Raw genomic sequence first — 26,271 nt, 5'->3', positions numbered from 1 at the left:
ACGGCTAACAGTGTGTTGTACATTTTTTTTATTCCAATCCTAGAGTCATACGCTCCTTCAGTGCCGATGCGTTTGAGGGCTTGAGATGTTTTGCTATTGTCTGTTGATTCATAGTACATGTATTAGTAGTATATTACGGTGGTGTTTGGCACGGCTCTTTACGAGGAGCTCTTCCGTAGGAGCCAGAGCCGTTTTAGATGAGCCACGTCCTCTGCTTTATATTGAAAAACGGCTCCCCCAAGAAAACGTTTGGCAGGGCTCTTCTGGAGGAACCAGAGCCGGAGTCGGAGAGGAGCCCTGCCAAAAAGACACTACATTTAATATTTGTGTTCTGCTCCGATTTGATATACACGTGAAGTGAACTCGAGCGTAAGCTCAACAGATCAGAAGAGAGCAATGACGAGTTCAATCTCACGGCAAGGAGCAGGATATGGCCTTGAACGATTTATTACACGATGAACAATAATGGGCACTGACGCAGGGCCAGGCGGCGTTTATTCATTCAGAACAATGGAAATATGCAGAAGCCGGCCGGCAACAGCCGAAAACACGTACGTACGCTTGACAATGCCTCACCGTGCATTGCGAACTGCGACCGAGCTCAGAAAGGCGCCTCCGCGGACGGCGGGCGCTGCAGCTCCTTGACCCTGGTCCAGGAATCGCGGCGGGAGATGGCGTCCCACCACCTGCTGACGTTCCTGCGCGACTGGATGAGGCGCGCCGACCGCGGGTCCGCGGCGAGGCGGTCGGCGTTGGGCAGGTGGGACAGATCGGCGACCGTGAACTTGGCGCCGGCCAGGAAGGCCTCCTCGCCCAGGCGCTGCTCGTAGATGTCCAGCAGCTTGCTCAGCTCCCTGCGGCTCTTGTCGAACAGCTGCAGCATCTCCTCCATCTTCTGCCGGTGCGTAGGGTTCATCCCGCTGGTCGCCGCCGGGACCGGGAGGCCGCCGCCGCCCCTGCCGCCGTCGAGCGGCATGTCGGGCGGCAGGTAGGCGAGGCTGTAGACCATGTCGGCGCTGGGGATGTCGAAGCTCTGCGCCTCCGTCTGCAGCCACTGCTCGATGGAGGCCCGCTCCAGCGCGCCCGGGCCGAACAGCTCCCTGTACCCCTGGTTCTTGTACTTCTCCGCGATGTGGCGCAGCATCTTCCTCGACTCTGCATGCATCCAATCCATGCGGTTACATTCTCAGAAACTATTCGACGACCAGAGACGAAACTTCTTGCAGTTGTACGTACCGACGAGGGTGACGTTGCCGTCCTCGAAGGTGAGCGCCTCGCCGTGCGGCTGCAGCATTTCGCCCTCGTCATCAGCAAATACTATAATGAACGCGGCAGTTCTTGCGTGCGCTGCGCGTTCGTGTGCATGGCAATGGCACGATCGGTTGCAGAATCCGTTAAAGTACCTGGAGCTTGAGGTACTGGGGCAGGCGCTTGGGGCCGCGGAAGGAGTCGACGCGGATGAGCTGGAACTCGACGTCCTTCTCGAAGAGGCAGGCCAGCACGCGGGCGACCTCCGCCGACGTGGGCGACCCAAACACCTTCACCGGCATCTTCTCGATTGGGGGCGCCGGTGGATCTGCCGCAGCCGCAGCTAAAGCTTTTGCTTGCCAAATGAAGCAAATAATCTGTGTTGCGTTGGGCGTTGCAGATGTTTGTGTGCAGATTTGGTTGCTCTGGATGGGCTCTATATATACGCATCCGAAAGCAAGACAGGGATCAGAGTGACTTGCCTTGCTTGCTTTCCACCTGCAGGTTCGTCGTGTTCATACCTCACCGAAAGCGATTGGGGCATAAAGAGGCAAAGCGCTGATTCAAAGAGGCGGCCTCAGGTTTGCTGCGATGCTGTCCCCGATCCGTATCATGGTGTCCATAAGCAATCGAGTATAGAGTTGTTTTTATTGATCTAGAGCATAGAAACAGATTACAAAGCAAAGTATTCAGCAAAGAAAACAGTTTACAAAGACAGATCGAAGCAGTGCTGCCACGGCCAGCCGTGCATGGAATTTTCATTGTTGGCTACCTCGCTCTGTGAAGGGTGAAGGCCAGATTACTTAGCTTGTTAAAACTCTTGGGCACACGTCTGAATTTGCATTAACCTTAGAGCTAGAGCTAGAGCATGTCATGTCATGTAGTGCATATTATCCAACCAAAAAAAATGGATACTATGTGTAGGTAGCTATCGTTTTAATTTCTTGCTGCACGTCCAGGATATGTTCTTTCCCTTGCCTTGCTACCGACTTTGCAGCATCAGATGCAGTTCGCGTTAATATCGAGGTAAAGTATCAAGTGAGTTCTACGCTTTTCAGGCATCTGACCTGCTTGCCCCGTTCTTAGTCTCAATTCTTCTGAGAGTAAAAGGAGTTAAGTCTATTTAACCCCTGAATTTGTGACCAAATTTTAAAGAGGCACACTTCTTAACTCACATACCAGAAATCGTACACTCTCTTCATCGTCGTCGCCCTCCTCCTCCTCCTCCTCCTTGCTTCTCAATGTTCCTCTCTTCTTCTTCCTCTCACCGTTCCTGCTACCGTAGTGCATGCTTAACATGCTCCCACTTCAAAAAAAAACCATTAAAATGTGCATGAAGAAATCAGCCAAAAATATGAATGGCTAGATGATGGAAAGATGTATGCACATGCAAAATTTGAGGACAAACAAAATTTTGTGCAAGGAGAAACAAAAACACCAGCATGTTTGTTGGGTCAGGTGCACTATTTGTATGGATCCATAACCCACACAAGCATATTCACATGCTTATTTGTCTTTTCTGTTTCTTCTTGCATAAAATTTTGTTATCTCCAAAATTTGCATGAACATACATTTTTACGTCGTCTACCCATTCATACTATTTATTTATTTTGTCCATATTTTGATGATTTTTTAAAAAACTAGGAGCATGGGAGGGGGTGGGAGCACAGTAGATCCATGGCCATCGACATGATCAGCCTACCGCCATTCTCCCACCATTGTTAGACAAGGGGGAGGGTATTGGAGCGAGCAAATCTACACTCGACCTCCGCCATGGATCGAGCCATCGCCGCATATGCACTCAATCCTAGTGAACATTGTCACACATATATAGGACCCACTATCCACATGTTCCCTCCTCCAGTTGAGCTCTAGCTGATAGGATATAGTACCTCTAAAAACGTAGATCAGGGGATAATCTTGACTTAGATGGGGAAACTTGTTCCTGTACCTCGTCCTAGCGTAGTTGCGTCCATGGCGCTACATAGGCGCGGTGGAGTCCAGAGGGCGGGGGCGATGCATAGGCGACGGTGAGGTCGGTGGCGGCTTCCCCGTCAGTTCACGTTAGGGAATGGTCGGTGGGGCGCCTGGTAGATCAAGAGAACCTCATTGAGTGTGCCCCGGCCCCCACCTCCCTTTTATGGTGCTGTGCGACGGGGCCCACCAACCATAGAGCGGTTGGGCGCCCCCGATCAGGACGCGGATCCAAGGGCTGAAAGGTCCTAATGGCTAGAGGGGGGGGGGGTGAATAGCCTAATAAAATTTCTACAACAACACTTAACAAAATGGTTAGACAATTATGAGGCGAAGCGAGTGTTGCGCTAGCCTACTCAAAAAAGCAAGCCACCTACCACAATTCTAGTTTAGATAGTGTTTATCCACACAATAGCAAAGACACTACCCTATGTTAGTGTGCTTTCAAAGACTAACTAAAGAGTCACACCAACCAAGCAAACAAGCTCTCACAACTAGTTACACTAAAGAGCTTGACAACTAGTTTGCGGTAAAGTAAAGAGAATGATCAAGAAGGTTATACTGCTGTGTAGATGAAACAACCAATCAATCACAAGGATGAATAACAAAGAAAACCAATCACCTCGGAATCAATGATGAACACAATGATTTTTTACCGAGTTTCACTTGCTAGCCGGCAAGCTACTCCTCGTTGTGGCGATTCACTCACTTGGAGGTTCACGCGCTAATTGGCATCACACGCCAAACCCTCAATAGGGTGCCACACAACCAACACAAGATGAGGATCACACAAGCCACGAGCAATCCACTAGAGTACCTTTTGGCTCTCCGCCAGGGAAAGGTCAAAAACCCCTCACAATCACCACGATCGGAGCCGGAGACAATCACCACCCTCCGCTCAACGATCCTTGCTTCTCCAAGCCATCTAGGTGGTGGCAACCACCAAGAGTAACAAGCGAAATCCGCAGCAAAACACGAACACCAAGTGCCCCTAGATGCAATCACTCAAGCAATGCACTTGGATTCACTCCCAATCAATGATGGAGATAAGTAGGAGGGCTTTGGCTGAGCTCACAAGGTTGCTATGTCAATAAAAATGGCCAAAGATGGTGAGCTACAGCCGGCCATGGGGCTTAAATAGAAGCCCCCACGAAATAGAGCCGTTATACCCCTACACTGGGCATAACGCGGGCTGACCGGACGCTCCGATCCAACTGACCGGACGCTGCTCCTCAGCGTCTGGTCGTCCGATGGCGGCCACGTGTCTTCTGCGTTCAACTGTGAACGTTTGATCTCAACGGTCGACATGTTGACCGAACGCTCCGACAGAGTTGACCGGATGCTGGACCCTTAGCGTCCGGTCGTTTACAGTAATGGTCCAAAACATGTTTTTACCGACCGAACGCGTCTGGTCATGCTTGACCGGACACAGCCCAACGTCTGGTGCTTAACCCTAATTACTGTGCCGACCGACAATGCGACCGAACGCAGCCCTTCAGCATTCGGTCACAGAGTGACCTAGCGTCTGGTCAGTTGACCGACGCCAGCGTCATTGCGACCAACTCCATTTCACCTCTAACTTCTTTACCCTTGCTCAAATGTGCCAACCACCAAGTGTATCACCTTGTGCACATGTGTTAGCATATTTTCACAAACATTTTCAAGGGTGTTAGCACTTCACTAGATCCTAAATGCATATGCAATGAGTTAGAGCATCTAGTGGTGCTTTGATAACCGTATTTCGATACGAGTTTCACCCCTCTTAATAGTATGGCTATCAATCCTAAATGTGATCACACTCACTAAGTGTCTTGATCACCAAAACAAAATGGCTCCTACAATTTATACCTTTGCCTTGAGCCTTTTGTTTTTCTCTTTCTTCTTTCCAAGTCCAAGCACTTGATCATCATCATGGTATCATCATCATGTTATGATCTTCATTTGCTTCTCCACTTGGAATGTGCTACCTATCTCATGATCATTTGATAAACTAGATTAGCACTTAGGGTTTCATCAATTCACCAAAACCAAACTAGAGCTTTCAAGGGCCCAATTGACTGTTGGGCCAATTGATGGATATCATAACTAACAATCTCTCCCTTGATCTCACCTTATTTCTTAAACTTAACTTACTTACTTTATCTTGTTTTCATTCCATCACAGATCAGTGCATAAAGCATGCCTCATCGTTGCCATTAGATTTAACAGCTACAATGCACCTCTCTGTTTTGAAATAGATACTCAACTAGGTCCTTAGTATCTAGAAATCATAGGCTTTCCCATAAACCCATGTCAACTGTGTGTTCTCTGAACGCACTGGGTGGTTAGCATTTGTTAAGCGAATCCTCAAGTACTTACTCGATACTTATATGCTCAATGCTCTCAAAATAATTCTGGATTTTCTCCTTTACAACATATACCTTAGTGTCAATGTGTTTGGCAGCACACTTGACTTGTTGTCTTAATAGTTAACTTACTTTAAATGGTTATTGTTGTTGTCTACCTGTCGGGTTCATAAACCTGGGGTCCCTCGGGGACTGGCTTCCACGCCAAGGCTCGGCCTAGAAGAATGGCCTTTTCTTCTTCTGGATCGGCCCAAAAGTCTAAAACCAACAGACCAGAGCACTCGCTTCAGGCCCAGGCCGCCTTCGGCCCATCTCTCTGACCAGAGCACTAGTTTAGGCTCAGGCCAGCTCCGAACGGCCTCTCCGATCGGAGCGCTAGCGTCAGGCCCCGGCTGCCTTCGCACGGCCTCCGCTTGGAAAGCCTGACCCGAGGACCGCCTCTGACTCTGACCCCGTGTCTCCGATCGGGATTCATAGCAAAACACCGCTATCACTATTCTCCGACTGGCGTGCCACAACCGACTGGGTACCATCTGACCGGGGACGCCTGCTCAGAAAGAACCAGAAGGTGTGCGGAGAAAGGCAAGACATGGCTCACAGGTCAACACCACTGTACCAGGGACCATACCCTGCACGAGGTAGTGCTCTGCAGCCACCCTGACATAAAGTGTTGTAGGGGCCGCTAGAAACTCCCATATGGTAAGCCCCCTCCACGTGTCTCTAGACACCGATTGCGGTATGAGCTCTAGGATCTACCATACCGGGTGAACATAGCACAGCTCCTCACATGCCACTAGGCATCCAGAAGTATTCTACAGGTACCGGCGTCATCCTTCCTGAAGAAGATAGCTCGACCTTCCATACACATCTGACATCCTACAGCGACATCGACAGTATTAAGGGGTGTCAACCATTATTTAGTTTACATCACCGTAGGCAGCAAGGCTTAGAAATATCTGTACTCTCCCTCCCTCACCTATAAAGCCATCCCCTTCATCTATAAAAGGGGATGCGCTCCCTCCAACAAGAGGAGATCGACTTCTTCAAGCTTATACTCACTAGATTGACACCAACCCCTTACAACCATAGTACCACCGAGTTCCGACCGCAACCCTTCCGGTCGGAGCCTTCCGAACCTCTTATATACCCCCTCCTTTCTCCTTGTCGTTTGTAACCCCACTACAGACTTTGAGCACCTAGGCTCAGGAATAAAGTCATTGACCGACCCTGACTAGATGTTGGGCACGTTGCCTGAACTAGTATAATTCATGTGTCATTGAGTACTAGGCCACCTCCGATCACAACATACAGCAAAACTACAAATATTTACTAGTTGGTCACTTTCTGCACCAACAGTTGGTGCCGTCCATGGGAAAGACACTGTATGTTCAACACTTTTTTGGTAATCGGATGGCCCATTTCTCTACCACCCCTACCATGGCAGGCTCGGGCGATACGATTCGCTTCGGCTTGCTAGAGTTCCCCGCACTCTCGCCCGCCGGGATGCGGGTTCCACCCATCTTTGAGCCATTCTAGGCCTTCCGCTTCGGGAGCCTGGACTTCATCGCCGACCAGCTCGGCGTACTCCACCTCTGTGAGGAGGCTCACGACCCGGCACCCGTCGGAGGAACATCCTCCATCGACTCCGGGACGCGCAACTTCGACGACGCGGCATCTGCGCTTCATTCCGAGCAAACTCTCTGCTCAAACCCCACTGTAAGTAATATGCGTGCTACTCACTCTTTATTTGCTCTCTCATTAGTCACCCGGAGGAAATGTACCGCCCATGCCACAAATGCCATACGATCGGTTCCCCTACGGCCTTGCGTCCTCCGCGGATGCCTACGCTTGGGGGCTCCGAAGGATGCTGGCACCATCCCCCCTCACGTTCGAGTTTGTGGGAGTAGTGGGCTTCATTCCTACCATTCCTCACAAACTTCCAGATGATGATGGCGAGAGCGACGGTTCAAGCATCAGTGACATGGCACCCTGCCACTGTCCGTCCCAAGAGTGCGCTATGGAGGATGCTCCGCGACAACCGCCGATGGTTGTGGAGTCTGTGTAGACTCACACCCCTCCAGACCCACATGTGGGAGCCCTCGCGTCTACGCAAGCACACGCTGAGGAATTACGACAATGACAGCAGAATCAGCCGCCGTCTGCACCGGCGCCGTCGGTACAGCACGTTGCGCCCCACGCGCCTGGCCTGGCGGGTGGCGCCTGGGGTCGCGCTCGTCAGGTTCAGCACGACATCGTGAGCAAAGGGAACGATGTCCCACAATTCGCCCAGGTCGGCTAGAATATCGCTGCTGCAGCAATGCTTCTCCACGGTGTTCCCGAGCCCGTCGACCCTCAGGAGCGAGTAGTCTACCGGAACCTCCGGGTTCTAGTAGAGGCCGTCGCTGTCCAACAGGTGGAAAGCTCCACATTGTGACTCTGACCCTCGCCCTCTCTCCCCGCCAAGGGGACGGGGACGCATCAGCTGGATCAATCCGTTCGCTCGCTGCCGCAGCCGACAGGCTCGGCTCGGGGAGTGGCAGCCGCGCCACGGTCCAACCAGGCGCCTGCTCCACACCAACTGCACTAGGACGCTCGTAGCGTCGCTAGCAACCGTCGTCGAGCCCGACACAGTAACGACATCCGCCATACGACAGCAGGCGATAAGGACCCTGGCCAAATCATCGTGGGAAGTGAAGAAACGCGCCCCAGGCGTGATCGCTGGCCAGATGACCGGAGCCCCAGCCCTGAGGGCCTAGGGCCATGGGCCTTCAGCCGGTGCATTCGGAGAGCGCCATTTCCATAGCGTTTCTGGCCTCCCACCAACATCACCAAATACACCGGGGAGACAAACCTAGGCATTTGGCTTGAAGACTTCTGGCTCGCTTGTTGAGCCGAAGGAGTGGATGATGACTTTTTCATCATCCAATATCTTCCCATTTGCGTAGGGGAGCAAGTTCGGGCATGGCTCAAATTCCTTCCACACGACAGTATCTGCGACTGGACAGACCTCAAGAGGGTCTTCGTCGGGAATTTCTAGGGGATGTACGTCTGCCCGAGAAACTCCTGGGACCTCAAGAGCTGCCATCAGGAGCCCAGCGAATCCCTGCAGGATTACATCCGTAGGTTTTCCCAACATTGTAACTCCCTCCCTGATGTCGTCGACACAGACGTCATCAGCGCTTTCCTCTCCGGGGCAAACTACGAGTCCCTGATCCACAAGCTTGGCTGCTTAAAACCCTGCACCACCCACGATCTACTTGATGTCGCCACCAACCACGCCTCTAGCGAGGAGGCAGTCAGAGCAGTCTTCAGCGGAGGCCGAGACAAAGGCAAGCCCAAGCGCGTGGATCTAGACAAAGGCCCCTCCACTTAGAGGGGCAAAAAGAACAGGAAGGATCGGCGTCGGATGGACAACACCGCGTTGATCGCCGTAGATGATCGCACACCTAGGCAGCCCCAACAGGGACTGCCTGACCACTTCAACAAACTCATGGATGGTCCGTGCCCCAATCACAACTATCCCATCAACCATCTCTACAAGGACTGCCAGCTCCTCAGGCGCCTACTGAGGTAGGCTGACGGGCCAAGGGAAGAAGGGGGCGCAGCGGACAAGGATCCAGACGACCGAGGTGATCCGACTAGAAGCCTACCGACTGAAGGGCGATGACAATGCTCACTCCAAGGACCTTGGAATAGCTATGTCTTTTCTTCTTTTCCTAAGTTTCAGTCTTACCTTACTTAGCGAATGCTCCTACAAGAGCACCCCAACCCGAACACTTTTTGGCTCGGGGCACTCGGGGGCTCCACTAGGGGGCTCTACTACCCCTTTGTTGTTATTTTTACCTTAAGTACTCTTTTGCTTTTGTATGGAGAAATTCCTTCCTACCCCAATGAGGGGGTAGTTCATTCCTTTGTTTTACCTTACGTAACTTTGCTTTAGAACATTCCGACTGATCGCACCCCGCCTTTTCCTATGGCTATGACTGGCTGAGCCTCATGGGCCATGCCCCAGGCTTGCAAAGTTGTGACCAACGGAACAAACAGGCAGGTACGAGATAGAAAGAAATTTAAAACAAAATTATGCTAAGGGAAAACTAAGGAATGAAAGAGAACAAGCTTCCCCGAACGGAGCGACTCCATCACAAGAACAAAAACCAATTGCAGTCTTTAAAACACACCATGAAACATCTTACACGGGGGCTTCCCCACGAACTTAAAACTTCCTACATTTACTAACTACTATTATATTTTTACATGCTACTAGGCCAACCCGGTGACATCCGATGACGGTGCAACCGACGAAGGCTCGAGCTGCTCACTTCCCGACGGCACGGCATCCGGCTCAGCCAAGACCAGAGCGACATTCACCTCCAATCTGACATCACGCTCTGGGTTTGCAAAAGGATCCGTAAATCCTCCCCCTTGCTCACTCTTCCTCTCACTTAGGAACCGCCGCAGCGTACAGGCACTCTGGATGAGAAAGAAGAAGGAAGGAAGAGCAAGGAATCTTTGCCAGAAGAGACCACTAGACCTCCCTAAGTCGATTGAGTCACCTAGGAGAGATCAATCAGCCTCCTGAGTCGATCAATTCACTCAGGATAAGCACCTGAGATACTTGTTGAAAGCGAAGGGGCGCCCCATGCAGGCCATGCCGACTCTATCTCGAATGACGAGCACGGGTCCTGGTTGGACATTTCCGACTGAAGCTCTCCGAACCCTGTCTCTCAAGTCATCAAGGTAAGCATGTGTTCATTAAATACAAAATTGTTCACATGAGAGCTAACCCACGATTGACAAGCGCAGGTCTCTGATGGGCGTTTCCGACTGGAGCTCTTCGAACCCCGTCGCTCCAGTCTTCAAGGTAAAACACCATCAAAGCCCCTCTATTTCATTACAAATCATCCATACATCCATACGCGTATTCATCTCATACGCCTGAACCCCCCGGACGGTTAGGGCATGAACCGCCCAGGGGCTTGGGAACTAAGCATCGCACGTGCAGCGAAATGCACCAAAACGCTCCATGTTGTGCCATGAAGCAGTGGCTTGCCTCATTCGACATGAGCAACCAAACAGAGCTAGGGGAGAAAACCGTAGATGAGCACTGTGCGGCCTTCGCCCGGTCTGGCAAACCGGGTCATCTCAACCTTCTCGTTCGATCCTAAACCTCTCGCCAAGCCCACAGAATCTCCATTGAGGGGAGGCCGTCAGGCCTCCCGATTTGGTCTATGGAACAACCTAGGCATCTATCGGGCTACAGGTAAAGAAGTAGTGGAATGCCACAAGTGGGCTATGCCAACCCCATCACGAACGATGGACCCGGATTCCACTTGATCACACCCGTTAGCGAGCTCACCGAGCTAGTCTTCGAGCCCGAGCGATCAGGACAGGCGACAAAACTCAGCCCCTCCGATTGTGAGGAACTGGATGGGGTAGCACAAAAATGACTCACAGCCCCCACGAAGGCCCGATAAGGCTCGGGGGTTTAAACGCCATGGGACCGCGACTCCGAATTCGTGTCGACGGGATAGGCGACATCCGGCTACGGCTTGGGACCGTGACTCCTTAACTCATGTTGATGGGATAGGCGACATCCGACTACGGCTTGGGACCGTGACTCCTTAATTCACGTCGATGGGATAGGCGACATTTGGCTACGGCTTGGGACCGCGACTCCTTAACTCGTGTAACGGCTTTAGACGGCTTCACTAACTAAAACTAACTCTTTCGATCCACGGCGAGCACCAACGCCTGGGTCTACTCGCGACTCCACCTTCCCCGATCCCACGGCGCACACCGACGCCAAAGATCGAACTCTGTTGCATCCGAAACTAAGTTATTTTCGTTCACGGCGCGCACCGACGCTAGGGTTTGTTTCAAAAACTAAAAACTTCCTCGTCCGATCCCCGGCGCGCACCGATGCCGGGATCATTAAGTTCTGTCTCAATCCAATCCCCGCGCTTAAAAACACCTCGGCTGCACAACGACCCCATGGTTAAACAAAATTCCGTCTCAAACTAAAAAACATGCATAAACGCCTGCTGAGACAACACCCCCAACCGGTTCAGCCTGAATCGCCTGGGGCTCGGGGGCTACACCCGCGGGTGCGCTCGCGCGCACCCGCCGACAAGACAAAAATCCCCCAGACAATTCTATCCGAATCGCTCGGGGGCTCGGGGGCTCCTGTCGGGTTCATAAACCCGGGGTCTCTCGGGGACCAGTTTCCACGCCAAGGCTCGGCCCAGAAGAACGGCCTTTTCTTCTTCTGGATCGGCCCAAAAGTCTAAAACCAACAGACTGGAGCACTCGCTTTAGGCCCAGGCCACCTTCGGCCCATCTCTCCGACTGGAGCACTAATTCAGGCTTAGGCCAGCTCCTAACAGCCTCTCCGATCGGAGCGCTAGCGTCAGGCCCCGGCTGCCTCCGCACGGCCTCCGCTCGAAAAGCCTCACCCAAGGACCGCCTCTGACTCCGACCCCGTGTCTTCGACCGGGATTCATAGCAAAACACCACCATCACTATTCTCCGACTGGCACGCCAGAACCGACTGGGGACCATCCGACCAGGGACGCCCGCTCGGAAAGAACCAGAAGGCATGTGGAGAAAGGCAAGGCATGGCTCATAGGTCAACACCACTATACCAGGGACCGTACCCTGCATGAGGCAGTGCTCTACAGCCACCCTAACACAAAGTATTATAGGGGCCGCTAGAAACTCCCATATGGTAAGCCCCCTCCGCGTGTCTCTGGACACCGATTGCGGTATGGGCTCTAGGATCTGCCATACCGGGTGAACATAGCATAGCTCCTCACATGCCACTAGGCATCCAGAAGTATTCTGCAGGTACCAGCGTCATCCTTCCTGAAGAAGATAGCTCGACCTTCCGTACACATCTGACATCCTACAGCGACATCGACAGTATTAAGGGGCGTCAACCACTATCCAGTTTACATCACCGTAGGCAGCGAGGCTTAGAAATATCTGTACTCTCCCTCCCTCACCTGTAAAGCCATCCACTTCATCTATAAAAGGGGATGCACTCCCTCCAATAAGGGGAGATCGACTTCTTCATGCTCAGACTCACTAGATCGACACCAACCCCTTACAACCGCAGTACCACCGAGTTCCGACCGCAACCCTTTCAGTCGGAGCCTTCCGAACCTCTTGTATACCCCCTCCTTTCTCCTTCTCGTTTGTAACCCCACTACAGACTTTGAGCACCTGGGCTCAGGAATAAAGTCGCCGACCAACCCCGACTAGACGTAGGGCACGTTGCCTGAACCAGTATAAATCCTGTGTCATTAATTTCTAGGCCACCTCCGATCTCTAGGCCACCTCCGATCACAACGTATAGCAAAACTATAAATATTTAGTAGTTGGTTACTTTCTGCACCGACACTACCTTTGTTAAACTCGGGTACAAATTCCCTTAACCACCTTTTGTCTGTTCCTTAAGCCTCATGTCAAGCTATACTATGGTATGCATCACTGATGACACCACAACTGTTTCTTTGGAGCTTTTCCACAATAATACTCTAACTGCGAGTGTTAGCAACTACTGTGGATTTCACTGCATATCTCGCCAAGACTCAACTTTTGTACCCTCAACTATTTAAGAGTTCTTATTCTTTCTTACTCAGCATGAGGCCTATAATACTTTGCAAAATTGCAAGACATTCTCAACTCAATTCCAGTGATCTATATCTGAACTGGACTTCTGCCAAAATATCCCGAATACATAAACTATGTCAGGGAAAGTTCTTACGTGTACTTGTACACACATCAAGCTTCCAACAGCTGAAGCATATGGAACATCCACACCCATGTTTGTGTCCTTTGAGATGAGCTTCGTCTCCATGTCGTGCCTGTCAACAACTGCTTGATACGGAGTAGTAGGCAAAAGGATATGAACATGAGAGGGGGAGAAGGAGAGGTGTTGCGCCTGGTGGATGAAGGAGGAGGCCAACGGGGTGAGAGGAGGATAAAGGGGGAGGCTGAGGTTCTGTGTCGATCTTCCAGTTTGTTGTACATCGTGCCTTTGCGGCGTGGTGCTTAGATCGAGCGCTACGTGCTTGGTTGAGCTCATGGATGCCGGGATGCTAGGTGGCATGCTTGGTCACCGAGGTCCGAGGGGGTCATTGGATTCTTGAGCCTGTTGTGCATGCTTGGTTGATCTCTTGGATTTCGGGATGCTAGGTGGCATGCTTGGTCGTCGAGGAGGTCATTGGATTCTTCGGCCTGTGGTGCCTCTAAGGGTCATACGGATCTACGACGGGGAGTCACGCCGCTACATAGGCAAAGCCCGACGCCGTTAAATCATAAAATATTCGCTCCTACGAGATACGAGAGGTCGAATACAGGATCTGATGTGCTACTAAATCTCTCGTAACATATAGGCTATATACAGGCCCTTTCGCAGATGAGCATTTTAATAAGCTCAGCAAAACGTTCAGGATCCAGTCTGGTTATCCTGCCCAGTTGGTGTACGGCCCATTCCGTACCACACTCTCGAGTATTTCAGCCCAGACCAATACATGAAGCAATACTAAGCCCAGAAGTACTGGTTGAGCAGCAATGGGCTTAAGGTCCAACTGCCCATTACAGCTCCTGGCCTCCGCTGGCAAGTGGGCTTATGGTACAACTGGTAACGGAGGCCATAAGGGATAGTACGAAACAGCCCGAAGGCCGAAACGGAAACGTGGAGATGTACAACTCTTCAAGATATCAATGGAGGCGAAGGTGATGGATTCATGTTAATTAACGAAGACATAACTGCGGAACTCCGCACACTACAACGTTAGCAACTTACAGTACCTCGTACACAAGCTTGGGATCGGAGCAAAACATCAAACGGCGCCGAGGCCGGCCTGACGGGTCGAACGCGACAGGGTAGTGCGCGTTCGGGAGGTGGGACAGGTCCGCCAGCGTGAAGTCATCGCCCGCGAGGTACGCGCTCCGGCCGAGCGCGCCGTCGTACACGTCCAGAACGCGCAGCAGCTGCCGCTCGCTCTCCGCTGCGGCGGCGCGAAGGCGAGGTGGAACGCCGCCAGCGCCGAGCTCGGCGCGTCGAAGCTCTGCGCCTCCGCCTGCGGCCACTGCTCGACGGACCGGCATATGTCCCTGGAATCTACAGTAGTCACAAAGGAGAAAAAGATTTGACAGCATACAACAGTAAGCCACTAGCTAGCTCGGCGCGCGCGTCCAAAATCTTGTGCTCGGAGCTCGGTTAGTTACCGCCGAGGGTGATGTCGCCGTGCGTGAGCGTCACCTGTTGGCCGCTGGGATCCTGCATCGTATGTATCCAGCATGCAAGTAAATCAGATCAAGAGGAACATAGAATCCAAACTTGCAGCATGTTCGGCATGGCAGAATTGGCTGCCTCCCCAGCCACCGGCCAACAGCTGGTTTTCAAAAATTCAAAGAATGGCGCCAACAAAAACAGCTGCTTTTTGCGCCAATAGTAGCTTATGCTGATTTCAAAATTTCAAATTCAAACTACCAGCCAATTCAAGCTCATGCTGATTTCAAAATTACAGCCAACAACAACAGGTTCAACCATGAATTTATAGTCCGTATGTTACATCCACACAACACACATTCAACATGTGTTCTATCCATTCATAATAACTTGTACAACATTTACTAACCAAATATGATGACATGTCTTAATGCACTAAAATCTTCAGCTTCAGAGAAGACTTACAAAATCTCAAGGTTCATCAAATTTGCAATCTGATCTGGCAGCACACCAGTCAATTTATTGTTGTTAAGGTATCTGAGAGACAAAACTCAGCAGTCAGCAAAGACAGCACTCACCATTCACGAGAGGGAAGAATTTGGTATCATGTTATATTTTCACTTACAGATTTCTCAGGGAAGGGAAGCCATTCCCATTGCCAATAAAATCCCTGATAGTGCCTGTCAGGTGGTTGTTGCCAACGTCACTGTAAAAGGAGAATTTATTATTTACCACAAGTCCACGACATCTCACAAACCAGTATAGTACCCATGACTTGTTAACATAATTATGGAGCTTTGCTTACCCTCTAGAACCACCCTCAGGAGTTTTATTCACCAAGCGTGGAAACTCAACTTGATTTTCCTGAATCAACCGCAGTATTTGTGGGTTTTGTTTGCCTAGCTCTTGAAGCATTGGCTGCCAATCAACAAACCATACAATCATTGATCACACCCAAGTGAAATTATTAAAATATGAAAGTGCAAGAAAAATACTAGGCAATAACACAGTAAAAGCACCTGTAAGATTTGAGGATTAGCCTGGACCAACTAAAGCAGTGCTTGAAACTGATGAGGACAAAAAACAGTAAGTAAATTATAGGCTCATTACTTATTTGTATGTACGAAGATGCATAGTTACTACCTGTGGAAGCTGTCGCAAGGCATCAAGGGAACCAGATCCTGCACCTAGAACAACACCTGGATTGGCCCCACCACTTGGAACACCCTTTTTAGAAACATGGATAAATGTCAAGCAACTATAACTGGAACTTGCAAGGATAAGATGCACTTGTGCCGTGGATATCATGACGTTTGCAATCGGAAGCACAGCTTCATAAGCACGAAGCACGTCTTCTTCTGTCAACCGGAAGCTTCTCTTATTCTGCACCTGCAACCTGCGCAATTGCAAACTCATATTACCTCTGGTTCAATCATCCATATGAACAAAAAAACAAATATGATGAAATCATACCTCTGAGGAACAGAATCCTTGAAGAAAGCCAAGCCTAAGATCATAACACTGATATGACTATAGAACTGGACCAATCAGGATAAACAGCCGGTGTTGCAGCACCAGTCCATTGTCCATAGACAAATGAACTAGAGTATTTCATCATATCACCAAACACTATAGAACTTGGCACTTGTAATTCTGACACTAAAATTCCCCATACACCAATGAACACAATATGATAGTCTCATAAAATAATTTTTTAAATGAACATAGTCCCACAAAACCTTACACATGCACAAGACAAGACTGCCATGGAACTGTACCTAAAGCTACTAGTTTCAAAAACAACAGCCTTGACCCAAACCACATACAAATAATCGCACGGCATTAATACTTGCTACAAATATAGGAACTGTAGTGAATGTTGGATCATCTGAATGCGGTCCCTCCAGCTCCCATGAGCTGCAGTTAACTAAACTAAACCCTTTCAAAACTTCAAAGAGGTATTCTTTTACTCACCTTCAATAAGAGGCTTCAGTTTTTCTTCAAGCCGGTCAATATTCTTCTCCAAGTAATCCATGCAATACACAAGTCCTGACATAGAATTGAACACCTTAGAGAAAGATGCCATATTATTATAACAAAAGCAGGTAAGTTACTGCACAGCAATAGAGGACCAGCTGCATTACCTCAACTTTCCTAAATCAGACATCACTCCACACAACCATAGATATTAACTCCCTAACTCCAGAGATTGGGGTTCCCCGATTTAGCTCAACCCACTCCAGCAGCTCATACGAAGGTGGATCAGCGCCGTACTTACGCATCCACAAATAATTATCTAAAGCAAAGCATGAAATGATTATCATAGCCTGCTTCATCCTACTGTAGTATGGCACCCATCCAAAATCTGCCAACGTTCTTTCAACACCCCAAACCTCCTTTCAATGACATTTCACAACTTCGCATGAATGTAGTTGAATTTCTCCTCCCTCTGCAACTGCTGCGAATCTACGCCCCTAAAATCGTTGATATGATACCTTGTGTTTCTGTAGGGGGTCATGTAACCTGGCATCTCCGTGTAACCCGCGTCCGCCAGGTAGTACCGGCCTACAAGCGATGAAAACAGTTCCCCAATTAGTCATGACAATCTAATAAACAGATCACTTGCTTGGTACAGACATGACAATCTCATCAACAGATCAATTACAAATTGTTTAATAAGGAGACAATATGTAGGCATCAGCTGCCATAACAAATTACATGCTTCAATACATCTACTACAAGCAAACAATTAAGGAATGTGAACCTCAAGGCATCACAAACCTGCTGGGGGATGTGGGAATGAAGCGTCGTCCTGATAGTCTTTCAACACTGCCATGTCATGATATGCCCCCGCCTTCTCGGCCCCCACTTATGTGAAATGGCCATCCATATCCATGATGGCACAAACATTAATTGTTGTTTCACCTTTTCTATTGAAGAAATCAGCCTTTGCTTCACGGTTAACCTCAACCTTTATGTGAGTGCCATCTATAGCACCTATGCATCCATCAAACCATGGTGCATATGTAGCAAGTTTGTGGCTTACGCGTGCGTAGTTCCTATCTACTGGCACTAGGACAGTATTTGCCCACTTATACATGACCTCTGCAACTACTATAATCTTTCTGCTAACTGTATCTAAAGACCTTTCAAACCTATCTTTGCACTCTCTACTTACCGATTGGTGGGCATAGGTCTAGATGTACATGTCTAGAGCTTCTACCGAGGTGCACTTATCTGTTGATGGTAGGCCAAACGGCAGCAGGGTCTCATGCAAATGCATGAAGGCATCACGCATCATGCGCAAATTGTCTAAACATTTGGTTTGGTCGGCTAGGGTAAGCTACATCCATTGTGCTCTAGATAGCTTAGGAATGGGGCAAGGAGGATTTACCTCAGGCATTTGTTGTGACATAATACCTTTTAGAAGGATGACTGCTGCCTTCGCCAAGGTCACAGTACTCGGTCCATCACTAGAAGTGTCGCTGTACGATGACTCATCAGTGCTGCTCATGATGCTACCTGCAAATGGGTAGAAATCAGTAAGATTGTAATGCAGATATTAGGAACAAAACATATGCTAAAAAGTGAACATGTCAAGATACCTGAACTAGGTAGCACCTTAAAAACAGGTTGGAATGTACAAGAGAAAAGTGATACATGCATAATGTTTTACAACACTCACAGCACTACACAAATATTTTATTCAAAACACGAGACAACGACACGCACTTAGTTCTCAGCAATGGTCTTTGGTAATACAAAAAACGAACATAACGAAACAACAAACAGAATGAACTCAACATGCACATGGTGGATATCCACAAATAGTAGAAATACAAGAAATGTGCTGATCACTGGGACTTATTGGAGCACACAAAGGCCCACGTCACATTGATCTAGTTTAGCCAGCCCTCTTTAGATTTCATTTTCAAAAAAACCTAATGATGGCGCCTATCTCTGCAAAGGTTTAGGGCTTACATGAATACTACATCAGTCTCGCTGATACCATCTTGCAATAGAATCTCATGGACTTAGGCCAACTCCTGAGCATCTGTGTCATGATGGGCCTTCTAGGACCTAGCCTCCCTGATAAATTGGCCTAGGTCTTCAAGGCACTCTTCTATGGATGGAGTCTGGCTACTCTTCTTGCTGCGAGGACTGTTAACTGAATATTCCCTATGGACTCTCTTCGAGGGCTGATGACTACTAGGTGGCAAGACTGGCTTGTCCGACAAGGATGGAGGAGTGCGAGGGCTTCCATTACTAGGTGACTTGTCAGGTCGATGGCCCCCGCCGATAGCAACTGGCCCCTGTCACGTGGGGTGCGTCCCAAAATCGTGATCAGTTGCTCACAGCATTGGGGCCGTCTGAACATGTTTCTAGCGGGTTGGCTACTTTCCTGCATGTGTTCCAGTGATGGCGAAGTTAGTACTGAGTTAGTAGGAACCTAATTGCTAAAATAAAGTCAAGGAAATGCGTGTAGTTAGTACCCTAGGACTGGCGCTGTACCACTCGGGGTCAGCTATAACCTCTCCAGTAAGTGGGTCACGGCCTAGCCTAGTATGTGTCTGTCCATCGCGCCAATTGAAGTAACAACGTTTTAGCTCGTTGTACTTGTTCTGGCATGTTTTCTTGCTGTACCCGAGGTTCATGACTTCGTTGAAGCCACGAACGACATTGGTCCACCCTAGTGAGGTTGGACCAGTGGAGTTCCAGTGGCAGAGGTCTTTCTGCTTGATGATTAGGTCAAGAAGCAGAGAGCAGGTTCTGTCATCCCAGCAAGCACGGTCCTGGCTCATCTGATTCAAGGATCGACAAAGCTATTAGTAATGCACCACTAGCAAAATGTATCCAAAAAGAAGTTAGTTTATGTATAGAAGGGGTTTGCTTTAGATATTTCTGAAAGCATCTCGGCCCCTAGTTGGGTTTCAGTGATTAAGGGCAATACAAGATTACTATAACTAACGTGTGTTTTGCAGATGTAATTAAGTTAGGTCATGGTAATGGAGATCGATTGGGCAATCATGGATGTCATGCCCCTACGATGGAAATCATTTCGGTTTTCAAAGGATGGACGACAAGGTTAAGGATGACTAGTTCTAAGTGTCGATTAGAGTTGGAGAGACACTTAGAATAGTTTAGGACTTTGTTTTTCCTTTGGCTGTACTATTAAGGGGGTATGGATGGGTAGCTTGACCTAGGTGAGTCTAGTGAGTTAGGTGTGGTGCACACTTGCTAAGTCTAGCACTAGGTAGCTCCAACAAAGCCCTTAGATCCTATGGAGCAAACTTCATTCACATATGATCGAGAGTTGAAAGTGAATGGAGGGTCAAATACTGACCGGACGCTGGCTCCGGTGCGACCGGACGCTAGCCGCAGGGTCCGGTCAGTTCATTTGACCAAGGAGATTGCGTCTGGCGCGACCAGACGCTGAGTGGTCAAGTGACCGGACGCTGAGGACCAGCGTCCGGTCGACTCTAGTAAGGTTCTAGAGAAGGAATTCTACGACCGGACACGTCCGGTCAGTACTGACCGGACCCTAGGGGTTCAGTGTCCGGTCGAGTACAGTAAGGTTCTAGTGAGGGATATTTGCGACCGGACGCGTCCGGTCAGTGGTGATCAGACCCTGCCAGCGTCCGATCAACACTTAATCACTGGTGTACGGGTTGAACTGACCGGAGTGTCCGGTCAACATGATCGGAGCATCCGGTCACCCCGTAGAGGCACATAACGGTTTGTTTTTCAGCCCACGTTATAAATAGAAGCTCCACTCGTGTGTGGATTCACTTTTGCTCATTTCAACAGCTGAAACACACCTTAGAGAGTGCCAAGAAGAGCAAGGTCCTAGTGAGGTGATTGAGATTTGAGAATTCCAAAGATAGCCCTCATTAGTGAGATCAAGAGTAGCAAAGTGTGCATCCACCCTTCTCCCTAGGCTTGTCGTGGTCAAGTAAGAGTTCGTGCTTGTTACTCTTGGTGATCGCCATCACCTAGACGGCTTGGTGGTGATTGGAGAGCTTGGTGATCATCTGGAGAGCTTGTGGATGACCCAACTCAAGTTGTGAGCGGTTGTGGGTGATTCACCGTGACGGAGTGTCAAAGAATCAATCCGTAGAGAGCACTTGATCCTTGCGCGGATCAAGGGGGAGCTACACCCTTGTGCGGGTGCTCCAACGAAGACTAGTGGGGAGTGGCGACTCTTCGATACCTTGGCAAAACATCGTCTCGTTCCTCCTTCTCTATTTACTTTGAGCATTTACTTTGAGTATTTCCTTTGAGCAATTACTTTGAGTATTTACATTGAGCAATTCAATTCTTGTCTTTACAATTCATAGAATTGTCATGCTAGAGTAGGATTGGAACTTAGGTTGCAAGTCATTTGTGTGGTAGAACAACTAGAAACACTTTTTAGACACAAGGGGTTAATTGGGCTAACCGTAGGATTTAATTATTGCAAAAAAATTTAGAATTAGCCTAATTCACCCCCCCTCTTGGGCATCTTGATCATTTCAATTTCAAAAATCGATATTAAAGAACCCACACAACACTCAACAGAACCAAACATAGAGGCATCTGTACCATAACTTTCGAGGGTTGCAAATGTATTCAGATCAAAAGAACATAATACGAGGTGTTTCCCTACAGAATTAGCTTCCCAAGAATACTGCAATTAGATCTAGTGGGTATGCTTGTCATGATTATGTTCTATAGAAGCTAAGAAACAATTGATCTTATTGGGGTTGCAAATGGCATTAGAGGTGTCCCAAGTCTAAAAGTAGCAAAATTGCCAGAAGCATACGTGACTTAGTATAGCCCTTACTATAAAACCAATAATTAATTAAAATACAGCTTTCTGCTAGAAAATATAAGCACCAATAAAACCTATAACGGATGCTGATAATGGCAAGCAAGAATCTCCTGGAAAGTGAAAACTGAGCATAGTTACAAAATTTCATGGTGAAAAGCAAGAGAGGAAGCAAGCAAATTAACCACAAGAATAACCATGGTGCGTAAGGACCACCACTCACTGTCACTGTAACATTACCAAAGGAGAATTAAACCCCAAATCCAAATAGCAAATTACCAAATCATATCCCTAACTTGCCTTTTGTGTCCGTTTGTGGCGTTTTGAGCGAAGGTTGTAGTGGCTGCCAGCAGTTGGAGAGCAAGACGAAGCCGACGACGCTGCCAGTTTGGGCAACGTTGCTCACAACTAGACGAAACGTCCCTTCTATGTCTGCATTGCAATCATAGAGCACACTTGTAAGATGATAAACATAATCTAAAAAATTGAACATTTACAGGGGTGAAGAACATTACATGTGTACTGTCTAACATAATCTGAACTAGAGTATCGACAGAGAATTCATTGTGTACTAAGTTAACACTAATGAAGCCTTAAGCTATACTTATCACCACTTAGGCAAGAATGAGCTAAAACAATCAACTCTATGTACACACAGATTCAGAACAGTAGCATAGCAGTCACTTCTATCAATCATAACTGAAAATATAGAGATCCCACAAGGGTGATCCTATACTTTCTGAAAAGCTTAAGAAACCACCTACAACTTTGTAACTATCATCAAGAGCTCATTCCACAGTTAACAGGGTCAAACATTACAAGGAAACAACTATGTCCACATTTGGACAGAATCTAGCGTTGAAATTAGAACAACTATAACTAGAGTTCTAGTTTACAAAAACTTAACATTTTAGAAAGCTTATGAAAAGTAATACAACTTATTAGTTGTTACCAAAAGGTGATTCGAAGGTTAACTAAGCCATTAAGCATCATCTACTAGATCTGTTCAGAAAGTAATCAGAAACTTTCCTAAAATCTGTGGGTAGAGTAGTTCTATAATATAGAAACAAGATGTGGGGATTTCTATCCAACACATATAGGAGCAGACATGAATACATGTTGGATCTCAGATCCGGTGGGGTCAAACTACGGTGGCATAGGGTTTTGGGGGGCTTACCATGCTGGAAGGAGTCACCGTTGATGGAGGCGGGGTCCGGGGAGAGAGGGCGAGAGCACTGTCACAGAGGCCCGGCGAGAGTGAGAGAAACCCTAGCCGCGCGGGGGTCAAACTACAAGACTAACAGCTGCGGCTCAGAGGCGGCCAAGTGAGAGGACGGCGGCGTGGGATTCGGGTTACCTTGCTGGCCGAAGGCGCCATCGATGGAGGTGGGGTGGGGAGGACATCACTGTCACCGCAGCCCTGGCGAGGAGGACGGCATAGAGAGGCGGTGGCGCCCGGATCCGGTGGCTACCGACGGTGTTTGGTGACGCGGCGCAGACCACCGCCGGTAAACGTGCGGAGAGACGGCGATGAGTGGCGCATGTGCGTGGAACCCTAGCCATCGACGGGAGAAAGGGGTGAAAGTGAGAGACGCCGCACGCTGGACCGAGCAACGGGTATAAGACCAGCCGTTCGGCTGATGCGGCTGGTGCTGGGCTGCCGAACGGCTGGGCTGATAAGCCTAGCACCAGCCAGCCCAGCCAGCCTAACGAATAGGCTGTTGGTTGCCGATTAGTATGCAGCAGGAGTTTCAGGAGTTTTTGAACGTGCCCTCGTCTTAACGAACTCGGGGAGCTTGTGCCTCAGCCTGGGCAAATTTTAGCCGAAAATCGTAAACCGAACTGAACCGAACCGAAGTATCGGTTGTTCGGTTCGGTTTTGGTTTCTGCTTTCAGCGAGTTCGGTGATCGGTGTCAGCTTCGGTTTCTGCGTCGAGCCGAACCGAGCAACCGATCCACCAAGATTTGCATCTTAGGATGCCAGAATCACAGAAACAAAACAATCACCCACGCCCTCCCTTCCGTCGTTCGGCCCAACTAAAAGTCGGCCCAACTAGCTCCCCCATATAAATACTCCACACAACAGACCACCAAACCCTAACAGGCTCGCAACACCCAGCGTCAGCGGCCGAGTGGCAGCGGCTTGCAGCACCCAGCGGTCGAGTAGCGAGCGGCCAGGAGCGAACTTGCCCCAAACCCTACCAGGAGAGAGCGGCGGCGGCGCGACGGCCACACGAGCGGGGAGCGACATGGGCGGCTGGGTGCGACTCGCCGACGAGCTGCGAGCGCCCGAGTGGAGCAGCGAGCTGCGCAGGCGCTGCAGTGGCTGTGAGTGCCCTGCGCCGAATCGGGGCGTGCAGCGGCTACGAGCGCCCTGTGCCGGAGCGAGCGAGTAGCGGCTGCGAGCGCCGGAGCTAGCGAGCGGTGCGGCGAGCAGGGAGAGGAGCTGCATGGCCGCGACCGTGGCGGCAGGAGCCAGGAGCGGCACAGGAGCGACTTCGAGTGAGATCAGCAAGGAGCGGAGTAGGTCTGCTCGGAGACGGGCGGGGAGCGGCGGATCGACCAAGCGGCGGCGGCGAGCGGCGAGCAGCGGTGGCGTCCGGCGAGCTGCAGCGGTGTCCAGCAAGCAGGGGCCTAGGTGTAGGCCGCGCAGCTCCCAGGACAGGCCAAGGCGCGGCAGCGGGCAGGGAGGCCACGCCCAGACGCGACAGCGAGCAGGACTTGCAGCGGCGGCGACCAGCGGACCAGATGCTCGGGTTAGTTCAGTTAAACCGAAAAACCGAGCCGAACAAACCGAAACCGAATGCGTCGGTTTTTAGTTCTCTCACAAACCGATCGGTTGTCGTAGCTTGGAAACCGAAATTTTTTGAAACCGAACAAACCGAACCGATTTGTCGGTTTAAACCAAATGCCCAGGCTGACTTGTGCCCACGCTTGAAAGTGTCGGTGCGGACCATCTCGAAGTCGAGCTGCCGCTCCAGGAGGCACGCCATGACTCTCGCCACGTCCGTCGACGCCGGCTGGCCGAACACCTGCAGCATCGCCGGTTGAAGCCATCGATCGAGACCTTGGCCTTGTTTAGATCACCTCCAAATTCCAAGTTTTTTCACTCTCTCTCCATCACATCAATTTTTAGCCGCTTGTATGGAGCATTAAATGTAGGTAAAAAAATAACTAATTGCACAGTTTAGTTCGAAATCACAAGATGAATCTTTTGAGCTTAGTTGGTCCACGATCGGATAATATTTACCAAATAAGACAAAAGTGCTACTATTTATCGGGTTGAAATTTTTTGCAATCTAAACATGGCCCTTGATTGATAAAAAAATAAACGATGTGTAGCCTAGCCTGCATGATGATGGCTTGGCGTTGTTGATTGCACGGTATTTATAGAGTAGCTGCTCGCTCAGGCATGTCGTCGATGCATTGCAACCTAATGACATGCATAGGACGATTGGACGAAAGAAAGTGAGAGTGAAAGTGTCGATGCCACTGGGCTATACAGGAGCTAGCTAGACGCCTAGATATTGTCGAACAACTACGTCGGGTGTTTGTATTCATGACTAAAGTTTAAAGTTTAAGAGGTGTCATATGAGGTGTCGCTTAGAGTGTTTAATAGTAATAATAAAATAAATTATAGAAGTCATTTACGAGACGAATTTATTAAGCCTAATTAATCTGTTATTAGCAAATGTTTACTGTAGCACCAAATTGTCAAATCATAGACTAATTAGACTTAATAGATTCGTCTCGTAAATTAGTCTCAATTTATTCATTTGGTTTTGTAATTAATCTATATTTAATACTCTAAATTAGTGTCGAAATATCTAATGTGATATGGACTAAAAATTAGGAGGGAAAACCAAACACTCCTAGTTGGGACACTTTGATCATTATATATATATATATATATATATATATATATATATATATATATATATATATATATATATATATATAGAGGCTATTCAGTAGCCGGCTATAAAATAAGTTATTCTGTAGCCACTTCCATTTACTATAATTTTATATACTAATTTACTATAATGTCAATACATATTTACGATAGTTGGGTTACTATAACACATGGAGATATTTACCATAACGTTATATTAAACCACTTAGTAAGGAGTTACTATAATCTCATAAATTAACATAGTAATTATCATAACTCAAAGTGGCTACAGAATAAGTTATTCTGTAGCCAGCTACAGGATAGTAGTTCTATATATATATATATATAGATAGTAGTTCTATATATATATATATATATATATATATATATATATATATATATATATATATATACACACACACGCACGTGCTATTCTACACCCTAGGTGTAGAATACTATTCTACGCTAAACTGTTATACTGAACAAAATTCAGTATTGTTCAGCAATCGCGTTTCAGTATTTCGATGTACTGGGTGTAGTACTGACTGATACTGAACGTGATTCAGTACTATTTAGTATTTTTTTAGGTCAGTTTTGGCTTGCGGTGTAGAACAGCGTTGCCATGTGTGTGTGTGTATATATATATATATATATATTCCTTGCCGCGAACTCAATAGGATCTGGACATGGCGACGATGATACTGTTCCTTGAACATCACTCTTTGATCCACATAGGGATTAAAGCAGCTGGACGCCACTCTTCGAG

The 26,271-nt window shown here is 48.7% G+C and overlaps 1 protein-coding gene and 1 pseudogene across 1 annotated transcript; both read right to left on the bottom strand.

Moving 5' to 3' along the window:
- Positions 1–463: 463 nt before the first annotated feature.
- Positions 464–1,640, bottom strand: LOC136539422 (glutathione S-transferase F11-like). Its single transcript, XM_066531376.1, has 3 exons — positions 1,404–1,640; positions 1,237–1,285; positions 464–1,155 (listed from the first exon to the last, which is right to left on the bottom strand). Exons 1-3 carry the CDS (start codon positions 1,548–1,550, stop codon positions 602–604), a joined length of 750 nt encoding a protein of 249 aa, XP_066387473.1. The 5' UTR covers positions 1,551–1,640; the 3' UTR covers positions 464–601.
- Positions 1,641–2,336: 696 nt separating this feature from the next.
- Positions 2,337–24,654, bottom strand: LOC136536907 (glutathione S-transferase PARB-like; annotated as a pseudogene).
- Between the last annotated feature and the right edge of the window lie 1,617 nt (positions 24,655–26,271).

Source organism: Miscanthus floridulus, chromosome 2, assembly GCF_019320115.1.
Source record: "Miscanthus floridulus cultivar M001 chromosome 2, ASM1932011v1, whole genome shotgun sequence".
Lineage (NCBI taxonomy): Eukaryota > Viridiplantae > Streptophyta > Magnoliopsida > Poales > Poaceae > Miscanthus > Miscanthus floridulus.
The sequence above is the reverse complement of the archived record's forward strand: the minus strand, read 5'-3'. Positions and strand labels throughout refer to the sequence as shown.

Excerpts from the sequence above, each read along its gene's own strand:
- LOC136539422 (XM_066531376.1), bottom strand. The coding sequence starts at position 1,550 with ATGCCGGTGAAGGTGTTTGGGTCGCCCACGTCGGCGGAGGTCGCCCGC. Across the intron at positions 1,286-1,403 it reads CCCAGTACCTCAAGCTCCAG|CCGCACGGCGAGGCGCTCAC; the intron begins GTACTTTAACGG and ends GAAATGCTGCAG. Across the intron at positions 1,156-1,236 it reads CGGCAACGTCACCCTCGTCG|AGTCGAGGAAGATGCTGCGC; the intron begins GTACGTACAACT and ends GGATGCATGCAG.